General features: G+C 49.0%; 1 protein-coding gene across 2 annotated transcripts in view; it reads left to right on the forward strand.

Annotated features, from left to right (window-relative positions):
- Positions 1-7,359: 7,359 nt before the first annotated feature.
- SCTR (secretin receptor) overlaps positions 7,360-15,594 on the forward strand; it is a 70,672-nt gene continuing 62,437 nt past the window's right edge. Inside the window, exon 1 of one of the 2 annotated variants that reach the window (XM_074363517.1) lies at positions 7,360-7,909. In XM_074363517.1, the coding sequence (XP_074219618.1) occupies positions 7,826-7,909 (84 nt within the window). In that variant the 5' untranslated portion in view covers positions 7,360-7,825. The remainder of the gene's footprint in view (positions 7,910-15,594) is intronic. The other variant, XM_074363516.1, reaches the window with a different exon arrangement.

The following is a 15,594-nucleotide window of genomic DNA, read 5'->3' on the forward strand; positions in this document are numbered from 1 at the left end:
GACCATAAAAACCTCATTAAAATGTCAGTGTTATGCCTTTGTACTTCAGCACTGAATAGGAAATCATGCGTGCCCCATTATTTATGGTTCATCAATAATACATTAGCTTGACTCCCAGAAGAGCTCACATGCAGGAGAGAACAGACCTTATTGTTTGGTTTATTGAGCAGCTGAAGGGGCAGAGCAAGTTTATGTCATGGGTGTAGTCATTTGGTGAAGGCTTAGACCTGGGCACCCCTTCCTTCCCCAGTGCGCTCCACACTCCCCCACCCCCAACCAGACCCTGTAGCTCAAGTGTCACTTTCCTGAGAGGACTTCCTTAAGTGTATGTCAGGGCTCTTTTTGCTACAAGTGACAGAAATGAAAAGTTACAAAAAATTAAAAATTGCCTATCTATCTGTCTGTCTGTCTATCTATCTATCTATCTATCTATCTATCTATCTATCTATCTATCTATTAAGAGAAGATTCCATCACAGCTGCACGTAGGTGCCAGAGGACGGTGTTAGGATTTAGTCTTCCTTTGTCTCCGGGATCTCTCCATAACATTCAAAGCCTGCCATCTTGCTCCTAACTTGAGCATGGTGCCAGTACCTAGGTTTTTGTTGGTGCCTCTCCTATTGGCCCAGCTTTTGTCATGTGCCCATCCCTGAACCAATCACTGTGGCCAGTTGGTGGAGGTGACGCTCCTTGCCCAGGTCCGGTTCACGTGCTCACCCGTGGGCTGCTGGTGGTGAAGGCCCCAGCCAAGCCACATGATCTGAGAGTGGGGGCTGGGAAGGGAGCTCCTTGTACCAGAAGAAGAGGGAACGGAGGCTGGCCAGACACAACCAACACATGTCTAGTAGGTCGAACCTTGTAAAATGGTCAATATTCAAGTGTAATTCACCCACAAAAATGATGAGTGATGTGACTCAGCCTACGACGTTAACCCACAAGGCTCAGTCTGGTCCCTCAGTACATGCTCCTATAGAACTTATCACAGTTTATGGTATCTGTTGAACATTCTACAGTGGCTTACTTCAGCCAACCAATAGCTTTGTTAAATGTGTGGCTGTGCAAGCTTCTAAAGTTTTGACTACCAGCCTCAGGCATCTTTCTATGATTGATGGTGCAATCGTAGCACCATGGGCTTTGTGCAGACAGTTTCCCCAGGCCTCTATCATTGGCACAGAACCTGGAACAGAGTAGGCGCTCGATAAATATTCATTGAATAAATGTACTTAATTTAAGTTCTCCAACAAGTGTTTATTTCTATTGGAAACAGGCAAATATGTGTGTGTGTGTTTGTACCTAATTTCTTGTTGGAGAAGTGATACAGGAAAATGAATGTGGGGTGAGAGGATGTCCATGTCCCAGGTCTTCAGGCTGAGTCCCTGGGATGTGTCCTGCCAAATGTGGGTCCTTGTCTTCACACAGGAAAGAATTCAAGAGTGAGCCACAGTTGAGTAAAGGTAGATTTATTTAGAGAGATACATACTCCATAGAGTGCAGGCTGTTTCAGAAGGCAAGAGAAGAACCACAAGGTGTCGGAGTTGGGTGCTTAGTTTAAAGTTAAAGTAGTTACACTACTCCATAGACAGAGTGCAGTCTGTTTCACTCAGAAGGAAGAGTAGCCACGAGGTGTGGGGATTGTTCATTTTTATGGGCTCGGTAACTTCATATGGTAACAAGTGAAAGGATTATTCCAACTACTTTTGGGGAAGGGGCTGAGGTTTTCAGGAATTGGATTACTGCCCACTTTTTGACCTTTTATTGTCAGCCTCGGAACTGTCACGACGCGGGGGTGGGGGGTGTGTGTGTGTCATTCACCATGCTAATGTATTACAATGAGCATATAATGAAGCTCAGGGTCTACTGGAAGCCAAATCTCCTGCCATGTTGGTGTTAATTGCTATGTTACTTCTTGAATGGCTGTGCCCTGCCCTCTTCCTTCTTGTCTCAGATGTAGTTACAAATAAGTCTGCAGCCAATCAGGTGACCCCTTCCCACAAAATGAAGAAATGAATGAATCAGGTTTATTACTGAATAAGCATTAAACCAGTCTCTGATGCACATCACCGGCAATCCACAAAAGAGATGGCAAAGACAAACAGAAATCTCACTCTTTTGTATAGCCAGGCGGATACAATCCATTGCACATATGCTAGTTGCCTTTACCAAAGGAAAAAGAAAACTCCTATCTTTTTGATGAGCAGGGAACTACAACTTGGAGCCGAGAACCTGGGCTAATCTCTCACAGCATTAGGAAGATGGTGCACCATCTTGCTTGATGTTCACATTTCAAATAGAAGCTTCCAGGACCTTCTAGAAAGACATTCCTAGGATGCAAAACTGGTGAGAGGCTTATCCAGGTTTATAGAGATTTACCTCCATCTCAAAGAAACAGAGGGGATTTATACTCTTTCTAAACGAAATACTGGAAAAAAGAGAGAGAAGACAAGATCTCTTTCCCTTTTGACACCGGGGAAACTTTTAAATTTAATTTGGGGGAGGGGGATTTGCACTGCAGGAGAGGAGAAATCTTATTCACTCTCCCCTCCTAGGTTCAACGGCTGAAGCTTGCAAATCAATCTGATAAAAGACAGAGAAAAAAGCAGTTTTAATTACTTACCTAGGCATCGTTCCCACAAGGAAATGAGAGTCAAAGAGGCGACCAGATGACTGAGGTTTATATACCATATTAGGCTTAAACAAAGGAAAAGAGAGTTTGGGGCTTCCGGGTGGGGGAGGCAGGCTACGCAGGAGAGGGAAGGAGCATTATGGTGAGGAGGTTTCAGACAGGCGTCTCTTAGCTGATAAGCATTGTCTCCTGGAGTAGCTCTTTTCCAGGTATATAGATTTTTCACAAATAGAAATTTCCTTACAAAAGGGCATATTTATTCTTCATTTGGGGGCAGTTCCGGGGAAGAAGAGAGCTTTTCCTGTGTCTGCGGGTTCTCAATTGCCTTTAGCTCAAAATTGTCCTTATGGCAAAGTGGCATATTTGAAGGTGACAGATTCTGGTGCCCTTCAGCCCTTAGCCTTTATTCTACTTCACTGGGGTGATAAGAATAGCTGTATGAAACCATCAGAGAACAAGTTACCCTCAAACCAAATACAGGATCTCCCATCCTCAGGGTAATAACTTTAAAAATTACTCTGATGAGAACTTGACTTCTAGTGTTTGGGGCGGTCGTGACTTAGGTTTGGATGCCTCACTCCACCTCCGCAGTGTAACTAGGAGAAAGGGACTAGACTTGAGGCCTGAAAAATCACCAAAATCAAAGAGATAGCCCCCTCTCAGTCACTCATGGGGGTTCTAATGAAATGTAGAGGGCGGACATACAGTACTTCCCCACAATCACCCTAACAGTATCTATGGTCTCACGTTGTCCTCCAGGATCTTCTTGCTCTCCCATCAAGAGGTGGGGTTTATGTTGCTGCCCCTAGAACCTGGGCAGGCTTTGTGATCGTCTTGACAACAGAAAGCAGCAGAAATAGCACCGGTGACTTCCGAGGCTGGGTCATACGTCACAGTACAGTTTCCACCCGCTCTCTCTTTCTTGGGACAAACGTCTTTGAGACCAAGAGCCACTATGCAAGAAGTCCAGGCCCCCTGAAGCTGCCTGACGCCAAGATCATGTGGGGAGAGCACCTAGAGACAGAGGTAGACAGTGAGGAGCCCCAGCTGCTCCAGCTCCAGCCCCCTGAGCCAGCACATCTTGGAGTGACTCTGTCCGACTGCAGCCACGTGAGACATTCTAAACCAGAACTGCCTGCTGAGCCCAGGCAACCCCTAGAACTGTGAAAGGATAAGAAATAATTGCTGCGGTTTTCCATTACTAGATTGGGAGGTAATGGGTATAAACGTGATGGAAACAGCTGGGGCTCAAAAGACCAGAGTTTCAGTACCAGCAATCCCACCTCCCCGCTGTGTGATCTTGAGTTACAGCGCCATCAGTCTCAGCTTCTCCATCTGTTAAATGGGTAGAATGATATGATATTTCCAGGTGGGGTTGTTCTCCTTTTGCCTCATCTCTCCCAACTCTATTTTCTAACCTCTCTACCCAGGAGGTTAAACTCTGTGGACAGTTTCTCCCCAAGTTGTCTGCTTTGTCTCCGGCTTTGGGCTGGGTTCAGCCAATGGAAGGCATCTCCGGGAGATTCAGGGGGCAGAAGAGAGGTCAAGGTTTCTCTCCTCCCACCTGACCCCCTTGCCAGGTCACTTTTGACAAGGGCTGCCTTCCTCTGTGGTTAAGATCCTAAGGGTGGCTCCACTTCTGAGGGCAGCTCTTGCCAGCTTTGGGGAACACTGCTTTCTCTCTTAGAGAAATGTTATAGAAAAATTATTCTGGGGGCAGTATATAACTCAGTGGTAGAGCACATGCCTAGCATGCACAAGGTCCTGGGTTCAATCCCCAGTACCTCCATTAAAAATAAATAAGTAAATAAACCTAATTACATACCCCTCCAAAAAAGACAAACAAAAATTATTCTGACACTTGTTAAACTGATAAGGAAGACTTTATTCAAGAAGTTATGATAAAGGTATTGTAATAGGGGAGAGAGCTGGGGCTCAGCTTTGACTACAAGAACAATCGGGGGTTTATAGCCAAGGAGCAGGGTGAGGGTGTCAAGGGATGCAAGATTACTAAGAGGAGATGTGGAGTAGGGAGATTCTTGCTAAACTGACTTAACAGCATTCTTGCTCAAGGCAGGACAGGATTTAGACATCAAAGGTGGGGGATGAGGAACTTGATGAGATATCAGGGGTGATCAGATATCAAGGGGGGAGGATTCTCAGTAAACAGAGGGCAGGATCCTTGCAGAGGATGGGCTGGGCAGGCCAGAGACAGATGGGGCCAAGGTCAAAGCCTAGTCGAGAAGAGGGCTCAGAGGACCCTGAGTAGAGTTTGGTCAGGGAGGGTCTTTGTCCCCCTTCAGACCCACTATTGCTGAACCTTGGGCCCTCCCATGGCTTGTTGGTCCCCTTAACCCTGCCCACACCTCTGCACACCATCCTTTCATTAAAATCCCTTCAATGAAACCATGCGAGGAATGGGTACTCTCTCTTTTGCAAGCCCCTGAGTGCTGCTGCTACCTGCCCATGAAATTGTTTTGAGGATCAAATGAGATGATTCATGCAAACAGCTTGGGAAACCCTGATGGTAAGGAACTCATCCTCATGATGGAGAGAAATCCTTGTACAGTGCAAAGGACACAGGAGCTTTGGGCTCAGTCCTGGGATCAAATCCGGGCCCCACCCCTTGATGTGTTATTGGGGGCACATGCTTATCTTCCCCAAGCCTCAAGTTCCATCATATTAATCAAGGAAAGTAAATCTCTCTCATATATAGTCTTGGAGGCTTGGCGATGATAACAGTCCCCAAATGATTAAAAGACTCCCTTGCACGTGGCAGATATTCAATACATCATTAGTTCCCGACCCTCTTCCTTCCACCCCTGTTATGAAATTGTTTTCTCAGGCAGATGTTACAAAGTCAGTAGCTGCATCCAAGGCTTGTAAAAGGGCCTCTCACAGAGCTCTTCAGATCCTTTTTTCAGTACTCTGAGAGACAGAGCCTCCTATGTAAGGAAGAATGGCTTGCCACAGGCCAGAAACTTATTGAATTGCCCAGGACGAATGTTTCCCTTTTTCACTGGAGATGGGGAGGCTCCAGTTTAGAGCACAGATTGCAATTTGTATTGTTTTCCCTTTGTCTCTTCATTAAAAAAAGCAACATAGAGAGTGGTTACAGAAACTATTCAAGCAACATGAAAGCCTATAGGGTAAAAACGGCAAGTCTTACTTCATGCACTTTCAACTACACCTTGAGGGAGTTGAGGTTTAAGGGACCCAGTCAGTAACATTTTTCTTTCCAGCCTGAATCTTGAACTAATTGATAAATAAGATTAAGACAGATGCGGCCAAATATCACTTTTGTTGGTGATAATGTTTGTCTTGGAGAATGTGGTTTATACTTGAGGGCCAGAATTAGATAAACCTCCACCTGCCACTGGCCACACCGGATTGAGGCAGTCAGAGCCTTGACCTCCAGTGACAGCCTGGCCCAGGGCTATCCAGTCACAGGCTCTCCGCAGGTGGGAGTGCCATCAAAGGAAAGATGCATGCGTGTGCGCGCATGTGTAGAGCCTCATGCCATCCTTATCCCAAATGCATCATTCATGCAGAGGTTGCCTCACCTCCGTGTGTGGGGGGAGGGTGGAGAGGGAGGGGGTTAATGAGCGGGTAGAGCAAGGATGATTATACTAATAGCTGTTCTCCATGAAGAAGGAAACACTGAGGGTGGAGCTAAGTGTACCCTTCCACACACGTTACCTCCTGTTTTCTGTCCCTGGAATAGAGATTCTACAAACATCCTTGCACATATTTTATGGGCCCTCGGGTAAACACTTGTGTAGCAGAAGTTCCTAAAAGTGAGTTAGTGGTTACGTCTACATTAGGCTGACAAGTGCTGAGCACTGATGGTGGACCTGGGATTGCTGAAAGCCTTTTTTCCCCTTCTGTTTCTGCCGTGACTTACCAGCCTCACCTTCTCAATAGCCTCTTCAGTTAGGGAAGACAGCTAAGGGCTACCGCATGTTATTTTAACAGCTGCTTAGCAATCTGAGTGGAGATCACTCACTTAGAATCAGGGTCAGCCATGGGAGGGTAGATCCAGGCTTTCCCATCTGATCTTCTGAGTCACCCACTCCTGGTAATGTCATTGATCTTCTTCCACCCTCAGTGCCCTCCTCTAACAGGCATAAAATCACCTAGGGGTTCAGGGAGAATTCAATGAGCTTATGTACTTAAAAGTGCCTGGGAGAAAGATGGAGAAGGAGAGACAAAAGGAAAGGGAGTGGGCACCAGGGCAGAGAATGAAAAAAATTGGGTCTGCAAAAGCCACTTGAGGGTGCCTTGTATTGAGAGGCCAACCATCCAACCTCCAGGATATCTGAGCACTCCGACTCAGGATGAGCAGCTACTGGGCATAGCTGCCTGATGCTTAAATAACCTCCCAGGGACACCAGGAAGCACAAAGCCTCTGGGCGGTTCACCTTCTGCACAGCCCCAAACGCCTGAGTGCACCAGAGGGTCCTCCTTGATCCCACCTGATCATCAGAGGCTTTCCAGTGTGCTGGCGCTCATGGGTGTGAAACTTTCTGGAATGAGCTTGAATAACTAGTAAGGAAGAGAAATAAAGTGAAAATCGGAAATAGAGTAGCTGCCCCACAGAACAGATGCAGTAGGGATTTACTGAGCACCCGCTGTGTCACAGGGCACGAGCCCAACCTTCTTCCAACCGGAAGGTGGGTATTACTAGATGCGTCGCTCCGGATGAGAGCAGCTCAAAAAGGGGGCAGGGGTGGCCCAGCCGCATGCAGCTTAAGGGGTGGCAGGGCTGGCCCAGACCTTGGAGAGGGCTCTTGCCGGACGTGAGGGTGTTGCCGCGTGGAAGGTTGAGCCCACGTGCCCTCTCCTGCCGTCCTCCGCCCCCCTCCCCGGGCCGAGCCTGCGGAAGCCGGCTGCAGGCCCCGCGCCCTCCCTCCGCCTCCTCCCCTGCCGGCCTCCGCGCCGGCCCCCCGCCAGTCGGGGCTGGGTGGAGGAGCGCACGCAGCGCCGCGGCCTTATCAGTGGGCTGGGCGGCTTAGCGCGCAGGCACCTCGTCCGAGCAGGAGCGGTCCCGGGCCTGCCGCTGGTCGGTTGGCCCAGCCATGGCTCCCCGGGACGCGACGGCCGCCCGGGGTCCGAGAGCCTGCGGGGAACGCTGAGCTCCCGAGCGGCGGGTGCGCACGGGCAGGCGGCCGTCGGGGCGCCAGCGGGGAGGACACCCGGCACCATGCGCCCCCGCCTGCCGCCGCTGTCACCGCTGCTGCTGCTACTGCTACTGCTGCTGCTGCTGCTCGCCTGCTCCGCACACACCGTGAGTACGCGCCCCTCCGGTTCCGCGCGGGATGAGGGTGGAAGGGGACCCCCCAGGTCTTCCGCTGAGGAGTAGGAACCCTTACCCCCATCGCCATCCATCCTCAACAACTGTAATCTATCAGCTCCTCTCCAGAAGGCCCCCTCCTCCAAAATTAAAATAGCTTACGCACCAGGCGAAGGCACCACTAGGTTAAATTCTCTTGCCCTCCACCCTACCCCCTCCTCCGGGAAGCTCCCCTAAGGTTCTCCTAGACGGAAATTCTGGAGCCGCCCCTGGCAATGCCTTTTGTGTGCTGGGCACTTTGCCTGCATTATTTCATTGAAACCTCATAGTCACCCTTCTAGGTGGAGATTATCACCCACACTTCACAGACAAGGAAACCGAATTTTGGAAAGACTAAAAATCTTGCCTCAAGAAAAGACAACTGAATCCCGGTCTATCCGCGCCAAAGCCTTGACATTTTCACACACACTGGGCTGCGAATGGGAAAACCTCCCAAAGCTTTGGCCGCAGCTTCCGAGTCTGTGATGGGACCATTTACAGTTCCCTCCCTCCTCTCTCCTGTGGAGTTTGGCTTCCTAATGTCTGTGTGTCTGGGGACTCCTGAGAAAAGCTCATCTCCACAAACCAGGTCCAGGGAGGAGCTGGAAGAGACAAGAGAAGGCAGAAGGGCGAGTGGCTTGTTTTCCTTTCCCACAGAAACTCCAGGGCACCAGGGCCTCTCCCTGTGGGATCTGTGAATAAGAGAGTGGCTGCACCTGGACTGGTTGCATGGAAGCAATGAGGAGGGCCTGGCAGGGTGGGAAGTGGGGTGCAGATTCCAGAATGACTCCTTTCCATCAACATTCCAAACTGGCCTCCAGGGCCTCTGTCCCAAGAACTCCCCAGGGAAAGCGCTTGGGCACCCAATTACGAGTCTCCAGTCTCTGTCCTGGGCAAATCCTTCCTGGTGTCCAATGGCCTTGCCTTCTTGTAGTCCTCTCTTGTTTGATCATAAGAAAAACCTGCTCCCCAAGATGATGGAAGTGAGGGTTGACACTCGGGAGGGGCGCATCTTTCCGGCAGCTCCCTGGCATTCCAGAGTGGGGCTCTCATTCCCAGCTCCCTGGTGATGTTGGAGCCTCCTCTCCTCCGTGCTGGCGTGGGAAGGTGCTAGGGCATCCACTCATTAGGCTGAGCTTGGGGAAATGCCACCTGAGACACTGGGGAGAGTTCAAAGCCAAATGCAGCCTAGAGGTGTGCTGTTGGTGCCCAGGGATGGGAGGAAGCAGCTCCTTCTTTGTGACCCTTCCAGCCTCCTTTTTAAGTATTTGCGGTAATGCAGCGATTGTCAGAAGGAAACAACAGGTGGCTGGGCTTCAGGACTCAGGTTCAACCCACATTTTAATCTCCAGGGGACCCTCATAGTATCACAGGAATAAACAGAGGGGGAAGTGAGAGCCTTTGCTTAGTTCAGTGTGTGCTTTAGAAGGATGCTTCATTATGCTCTGATCCAGTTCTCCCCTCCTTTTACAGAGGCACAAACTGAGACCCCCCTGAGAGAAGGGACCTGCTCCACCACCAGTTTGTGGTTGTGCTGGGACTAGAGCCCAGATCTCTTGATTCCCAACCCCCTAGCACTCTGTCCATGACATCCCTTGTCCTTACACATCATTTTCATACACTCATGTGCTGCTCTGTGTTACTACGAGGTGGTTTCCTGTAAGTCTTGGTTCTCTGGTTATTTTATGGGCTTATCCAGACCTGAGGTTCACACTTCTTAGTGAGAACTCCTTCTCAGAATGGAACTGACTTACTTTGGTTGGAGTTATTTCCCTGTCTATGAAACACTGGGTTTTTTTTTTTTTTTTTTTTTTTTTTTTCTGTTCGACTCTGAGTGGTCAGACATTTGATTTTCAAATTTAATGGTATTCAAACAACTATTCATTTGGGGCTTCCTCTTGGCGAGAATCATAGGCATCTTTCTAATGGAGGGGGTGGTCATGAAGGTCAAGTGGACTGAAAAACGGTGATGGCTGATGGGGCAGTTTTCTGAGATCTCCGTAGGAAACCATGACCCCACCTCCCTTTACTGTACCCCCTCCCATGCATCTAATGAGGATTTTTACCTGGAACAATATTATAATAATTTACCAGCACACCTGTCCTCAATACACGTGCTTCGAACCTGAGCACTGGGACTTCGTCTTGTTCATCCTTTAGCCCTAGAGCCCACCACAGTGTAAGAGGGAGCTCAGAGAGTGTGTGTTGGCCGAGTGAACGAATGAATGAGTGAAAGGATGACAGTATCCATAGTGACTGTCTTAAGCTGTGGCGGTTTCATACAGCAGCAGGTAGCAGAATGACATCTTGAAAGCGGGCCCTGCTTACAAAACTGCACATTAATGTGTCAAGCATCACAGAAATAATTACTCAGGGCAGAGCTTTTTCATCCATGGCATCTGGCAAACTGCCAACCTGATAACCTTAGTGAGCTAAGTGGTGAGCGGGGCTGCTTTTTCTTTCAAGCAGACTTTCTTAACTTTGACAATTCTGGATATTGAATCTGGGTTTTCCACAAGGGATCCCCTGAGGAGAGCTAGGCCCTCCCTTGGCATGGCAGGAAACCATAGGGTGGAGATAGTGGGGGTGGGGCAGAGAGAGGGGACCCCGATAATTATTGTTGAGGGGCTGCCCTGTGCATCATGTGCCATCTAGCAGCATCTCTGGGCTCTGCCCACCAGAAGTCAGTAGCATCGCTCCAAGTTGTGCCAACAGAAAATATCTCCAGACACTGCCGAATGTTCTCAGCGAGAGGAGAGGGCCAAACTGCTCCTGGTTCAGAAGCATTGCCTCAGTGGTTGTTATGTTTCAGGGAAATGCATGAACAGGATTAATAATAGGTGTTCCCTGCATATTGGATTCAGGGCAGTAGGGTTGGCGACAGGGAATCTGAGCTGGGGGACGGAAGCAAGTGTCCCTGATGAAAACCCATTTCCAGGTGAGAAGACTTCCACTGGGAATGGCTCCCTTAGTCTTCTCCACCCTCCCTTCCTGCTCTCCCCTCTCCTCTCTTCATCACCTCTTGGTTAATGGTTTAGAAACACAAAAACTCTGGGGTGGTGGGTATAGCTCAGTGGTAGGGCACATGTTGAGTGTGCATGAGGTCATGGGTTCAATCCCCAGTGCCTCCATTAAGAAAATTAATTAATTAAATTAAAATTTAAAATTAAAAAAGAAAGAAAGAAAGAAGCACAAAATCTCCAAGCATGGGGTCTGGCACATGGAAGCCTCTGGCATGTGGCGGTCCCTACCCCTTTCTGTGATGCGTCTGGATCCAAAGGCTGACAAGCTCTGTGGCACCTTGGTGAGCAGAATTTTAGAAAGGCTTGCAAAGGTCACCTAAGAGGAGCTGGCTACCGATACTTCTGAGAAGAATGTCGTTGGGATTTTTATATATCTGAACAATCGCCTTCTAATTTTCTGAGGAAGTATTTGTGGATTTCTTTTTCAAAATTAATATGACTGATGATGATGATGGTGGTGGTGGCAGTGATGGTGGTACAGTCTTCCCTTACTGAGCACTGATTTCACACCAGATACTCCGCTGAGTCCTAACCGGCACTCTCTGATCCACTCCTCGCATCGACCGTTATTACCCTCATTGGGCTGATGATGAAATTGAGGCTCAGAAAGAGGTGAAGTCATGTGTCGAGTTCCCCCAGGGGGACCTGGTGGCATGAGATCTCAGACCCACATATTCTTAACCAGCATGTGCTTCTGCTCTCAAAGAGAGGCCTGCTCTGGGTTCTGGTGCCCAACAGGCTGTCACAAATTCTCTCCCAAACTGCAAAATGACAGTAATTTCAGTTTAATCTAATCACTTTATAAAACATGAGACAGATACTGAATTACACACAGCATCTTATTGAGGGGGCTGGAGAAGAGCGTGGGGTCACGAAATCAAACAAACAGGAGGTACACTTCCCACACTGCTGGGGGGAATCCTCTTGGCTTTGGCACCCCCTTTCAGAGTTTTCATAGAGCCCCCCTCCCTCCACCCTGTCCCCAGGCCCCCCACCCTGTCATTCATTCCCTTTCATGCCAAGGGAGGGCATAGTGTCTTCCTGGCACTCCTTGATGAGAGCCCAGACTTAATGACCAGGATTAGATCTCTGCCACCAGCACGGCCCCTCCGGTGGCCCCTGACTTGGTTCCCACACCCCTGCCCTTAGCAAGTTGACGTTTCTTACCACTGACCTTCACTCAGGCTCTGGGACAACCTTCAGCACAAGGTAAAATTCACAACACTCAGATCCTATCTACTTGCTTACATTACAAACAGAGGGCTGCCCAACCTTTGTGTGGACACGAAAAAACAGGATACCCTGGACCCACCCAGCCTCAACAGTCCATGCCTGAAGATCCCACGGGGCATCTGGGGAAGGGGCATCCCTGTTGGGTCCAGCCCATCATGTGCCAGGACTCCTGAGTTTTCCAGTCTTCTCCAGAATCCCCGCGTGCCCAGCATCAGTTCCCTCACCCGTGGCTGGCAGAGGCTGTCTCTGATGTCCGCGTGTCTTTTCCAGTTTCTGACCTTATCACCTCCTCTTTCATTTTCAGCAGGCAGGTTTCCCTCCCATTTCTTGAGAGTCAAGGAATGAACTTGCCCTTGATCTTGCCTTTATCAGTGTGTCTGAATTGTACCCTCCTGTTTCCTTCCTTAGCATCTGTCTCAGTCTGCCTGGAGCTGCTGTAACAGAGTACTGCAGACAGGAGGCTTAAAGAACAGACATTTATTTTCCACAGCTGTGGAGGCTGGAAGTCCCAGATCATGGCCAGCATGGTCAGCGCTGGGGAGACCTCCCTTCCTTCCCAGTTTGCAGAGCAGGTGACTGTCTTGTCCTTGCGTGGCCTTTCCTCTGAGTGGGTGCAGAGAGAGAGAATCTCTGGTGACTTCTTATAAGGACACTAACCCTACCAGATTAGGGCCACCCCTTATGACCTCTTTTAACCTTAATTACCTCCTTATGGGCCCTGTCTCCAAATAGAGCCAAATAGGGTTAGAGCCTCAATGTAGTCTTTGGCTGGGTGGGGTGGGGGGGGCACAAACATTTGGTCCAAAACACCACCCGAGAGGTACAGAGGCTCTACTCCTGCCCACGGCCAGTCCCTACAAGGTGCTGGCGACCCCTGCCCCAGCACGCTCAGTGACTTGTCCTGAGATGACACGTGGCAGCCACTGCACCCAGAATCCATTGTCTCCACCTGACTGGCTTTTCCCACCAGCTGGCCCACTTGCCCAAGCCTGTCCAGCCAGGAGGTACAGGGCCCTCCTTCGGCACTCCGGCCTTCTGGCCACGGTTCTACCTCTGCCCCTTACGGCCAGCTTCTTGGAAAAATTGTCCGTGATCATTGCCTCCACTTCCGGTTGTTTCTCATCCTGCTGCAACCTGGCTCCCGCCCCACCACGCACTGACATCAGTCTTACCAGGGACCCGGGTTTTGCCACATTCACTAGACACTTTTCAGTCTTTGTTCAACCCACAATGACCACGTGATTGATGACATTAGGAGTAATGACATCAAGACAGCGGGCATACACCCAGACTGTCCTGGGTGAAGTGGGCAGGGGACCCAGGGGACCTCGTCCTCTTGGAGGCACTCAGTGCAGGAACACGCTGTCCTTTCCAGTCTCCTCTCCCTTGGCTTCTGCCTTCCATAGGCTCCTGGTCCACATCCCGCTTCTCATGCTGTTCCACCTCATGCTCCTTCTTCTCAGCGTGTAAAGATCCCCAGGCTCCATCTTTGGCCCTTGCTCTCCTCACCTGCTTGCTCTTACCCTGTGATCTTCCCTGGCTGTCCTACCGTGTCATAAATCCAGCCTTTCTTAACCAAACTTATCTTAGTCAATTCCTAAGCTTCCATCTCTTTTCCTGGTTTTCCCTGTTCCTGAAGCTATCAAGGGACCCAAACCAGACACCTGGAAGCCGCTTTATCCCCTGCCTTCACCCCCACACCACCTGCTTCTGCAGACTCTGTCCAGTCACGGTCACATCTGGGCCCCCTCTTTGTTGGGGTGTTGCTACTCTGGGAATGACTTCTTGCCTAAATGGTGGAGCCACTTCCTGGGGGTCCCGTGCTGCCCCTTTTGGTCCATCATGATCTGGCCATGGCCTTCACCATGGACTCTGGCCATTGGCCTCTCTGGACTCCCTTGCAGACTGTGAGCTTCCAGAGCGGGAAGTGTGTCCCTTCACCTCCACGCTCCCAGTGATGAGTAGATTGCTGGGCATCCTAAGTGTCCGATACATGATGACATTTTGTGTTTCAAACTGGCTGTATGATAGAGTTCCCTCTTTGTTTTTCTCATTGTATAAACCAGATGAGTATTTCCTTTTCTCCCCCACTGGAAGCTATTTCTTTCCAGTCTCAAGTTGGCAGGTGAGTGATTATATTGTAAAGTGTGGTAAGTCTTGTTGGGTCTCTTCACCCTCATTAGGTCTCATTAGGTTTCATTATATATTCATTATATTTCATTAATTCATTAGGCTTCATCATATCTCCTCCCAAATGTTATTGTTTTGGATTTGAAAGTCCAAAATTAGACTCTGAAATAGCTAACAAAACTCTCTCATGGCACCTTTCCTCTCTTATTGTGGGATCTGTCTTGTTACTCTCTCTCTCTAGTTGCTTTCTTTTATTTTCTTTCTTTTGTTTGTTTGATGAGGGGAAGGTAATTAGATTTATTCGTTTATTTCTGTTTGGAGGAGGTACTGGGGATTGAACCCAGAACCTCGTTCGTGCTAACCATGCACTCTACTGGTTGAGCTATACCCTCCCCACTGTTGCCTTTTAAAGGGTAAAATATGGCTGCCCCATAGCTTCCAAGCCTACATGCTTGAGGAATGGGAGACATTGACCTTACTCCCCACCCCAATACCAAATATCCAGAGAAGAAAGCAGGTTATTCCAAACTGGGTTAGGCTTTTCCCCTTGGTCTAATCAATGAGACAAGATCTCCCAGCATGAACCAACCCACCTTGAGATGAAGAGGTCCTTCCAGTGGGGAGCTGTTGGCTGATAGGCTGAGCAGACACCTCAAAGTATGCCGGCCATCTGAGAAAATTCCCCACAGAAAAGGACAGTGGCAGCTAGTCACACAATCCTCAATCAACAGGCGTGAACTTGTCCACTTTAGCGGGCCCACGTGACTAGGTGCTGAGTCAGACACAAAGGGTGGTACTCCCTTCAGAGACGCTACTGGATGTGCAAAGTCACCCCAAGTTTACAACGTAAGTACTTTTTCTTAAAGGCATTATCGTAGGTGACACCCTAACGTAGCAAAAACTGATTCTAAAATATGGGATACAAAAAAGTGGAATTCACCCAGGACAGCAAGGGGCAGATACCAGTGCCACAGTTCTGCAGTAGACCTGGGAAAGATTTAGTTCAGAAAGTCAAAGCGCTCTTTGAAGAAAGGCCCAGAGAAGCTAGCTGGCAGTACCAACCGGTGCTGTTCTGTTCAGAGCCTTGGAGTACAGTGTGACATGCCACAGATGAGGTGAAGGCCTATGAATTTTGTGATCCACAAGAAAAGAGAAAATTAATTTAAAATTCAGGAGAAGATAAAAGTTCCATGAGAAATTTTGAGGCCCAAGTATTTAAAAAGTCAAACTTTGACATGATTTTTGCAATATTTT

The sequence above is a fragment of the Camelus bactrianus genome, chromosome 5 (genome assembly GCF_048773025.1).
Source record: "Camelus bactrianus isolate YW-2024 breed Bactrian camel chromosome 5, ASM4877302v1, whole genome shotgun sequence".
Classification (NCBI taxonomy): domain Eukaryota; kingdom Metazoa; phylum Chordata; class Mammalia; order Artiodactyla; family Camelidae; genus Camelus; species Camelus bactrianus.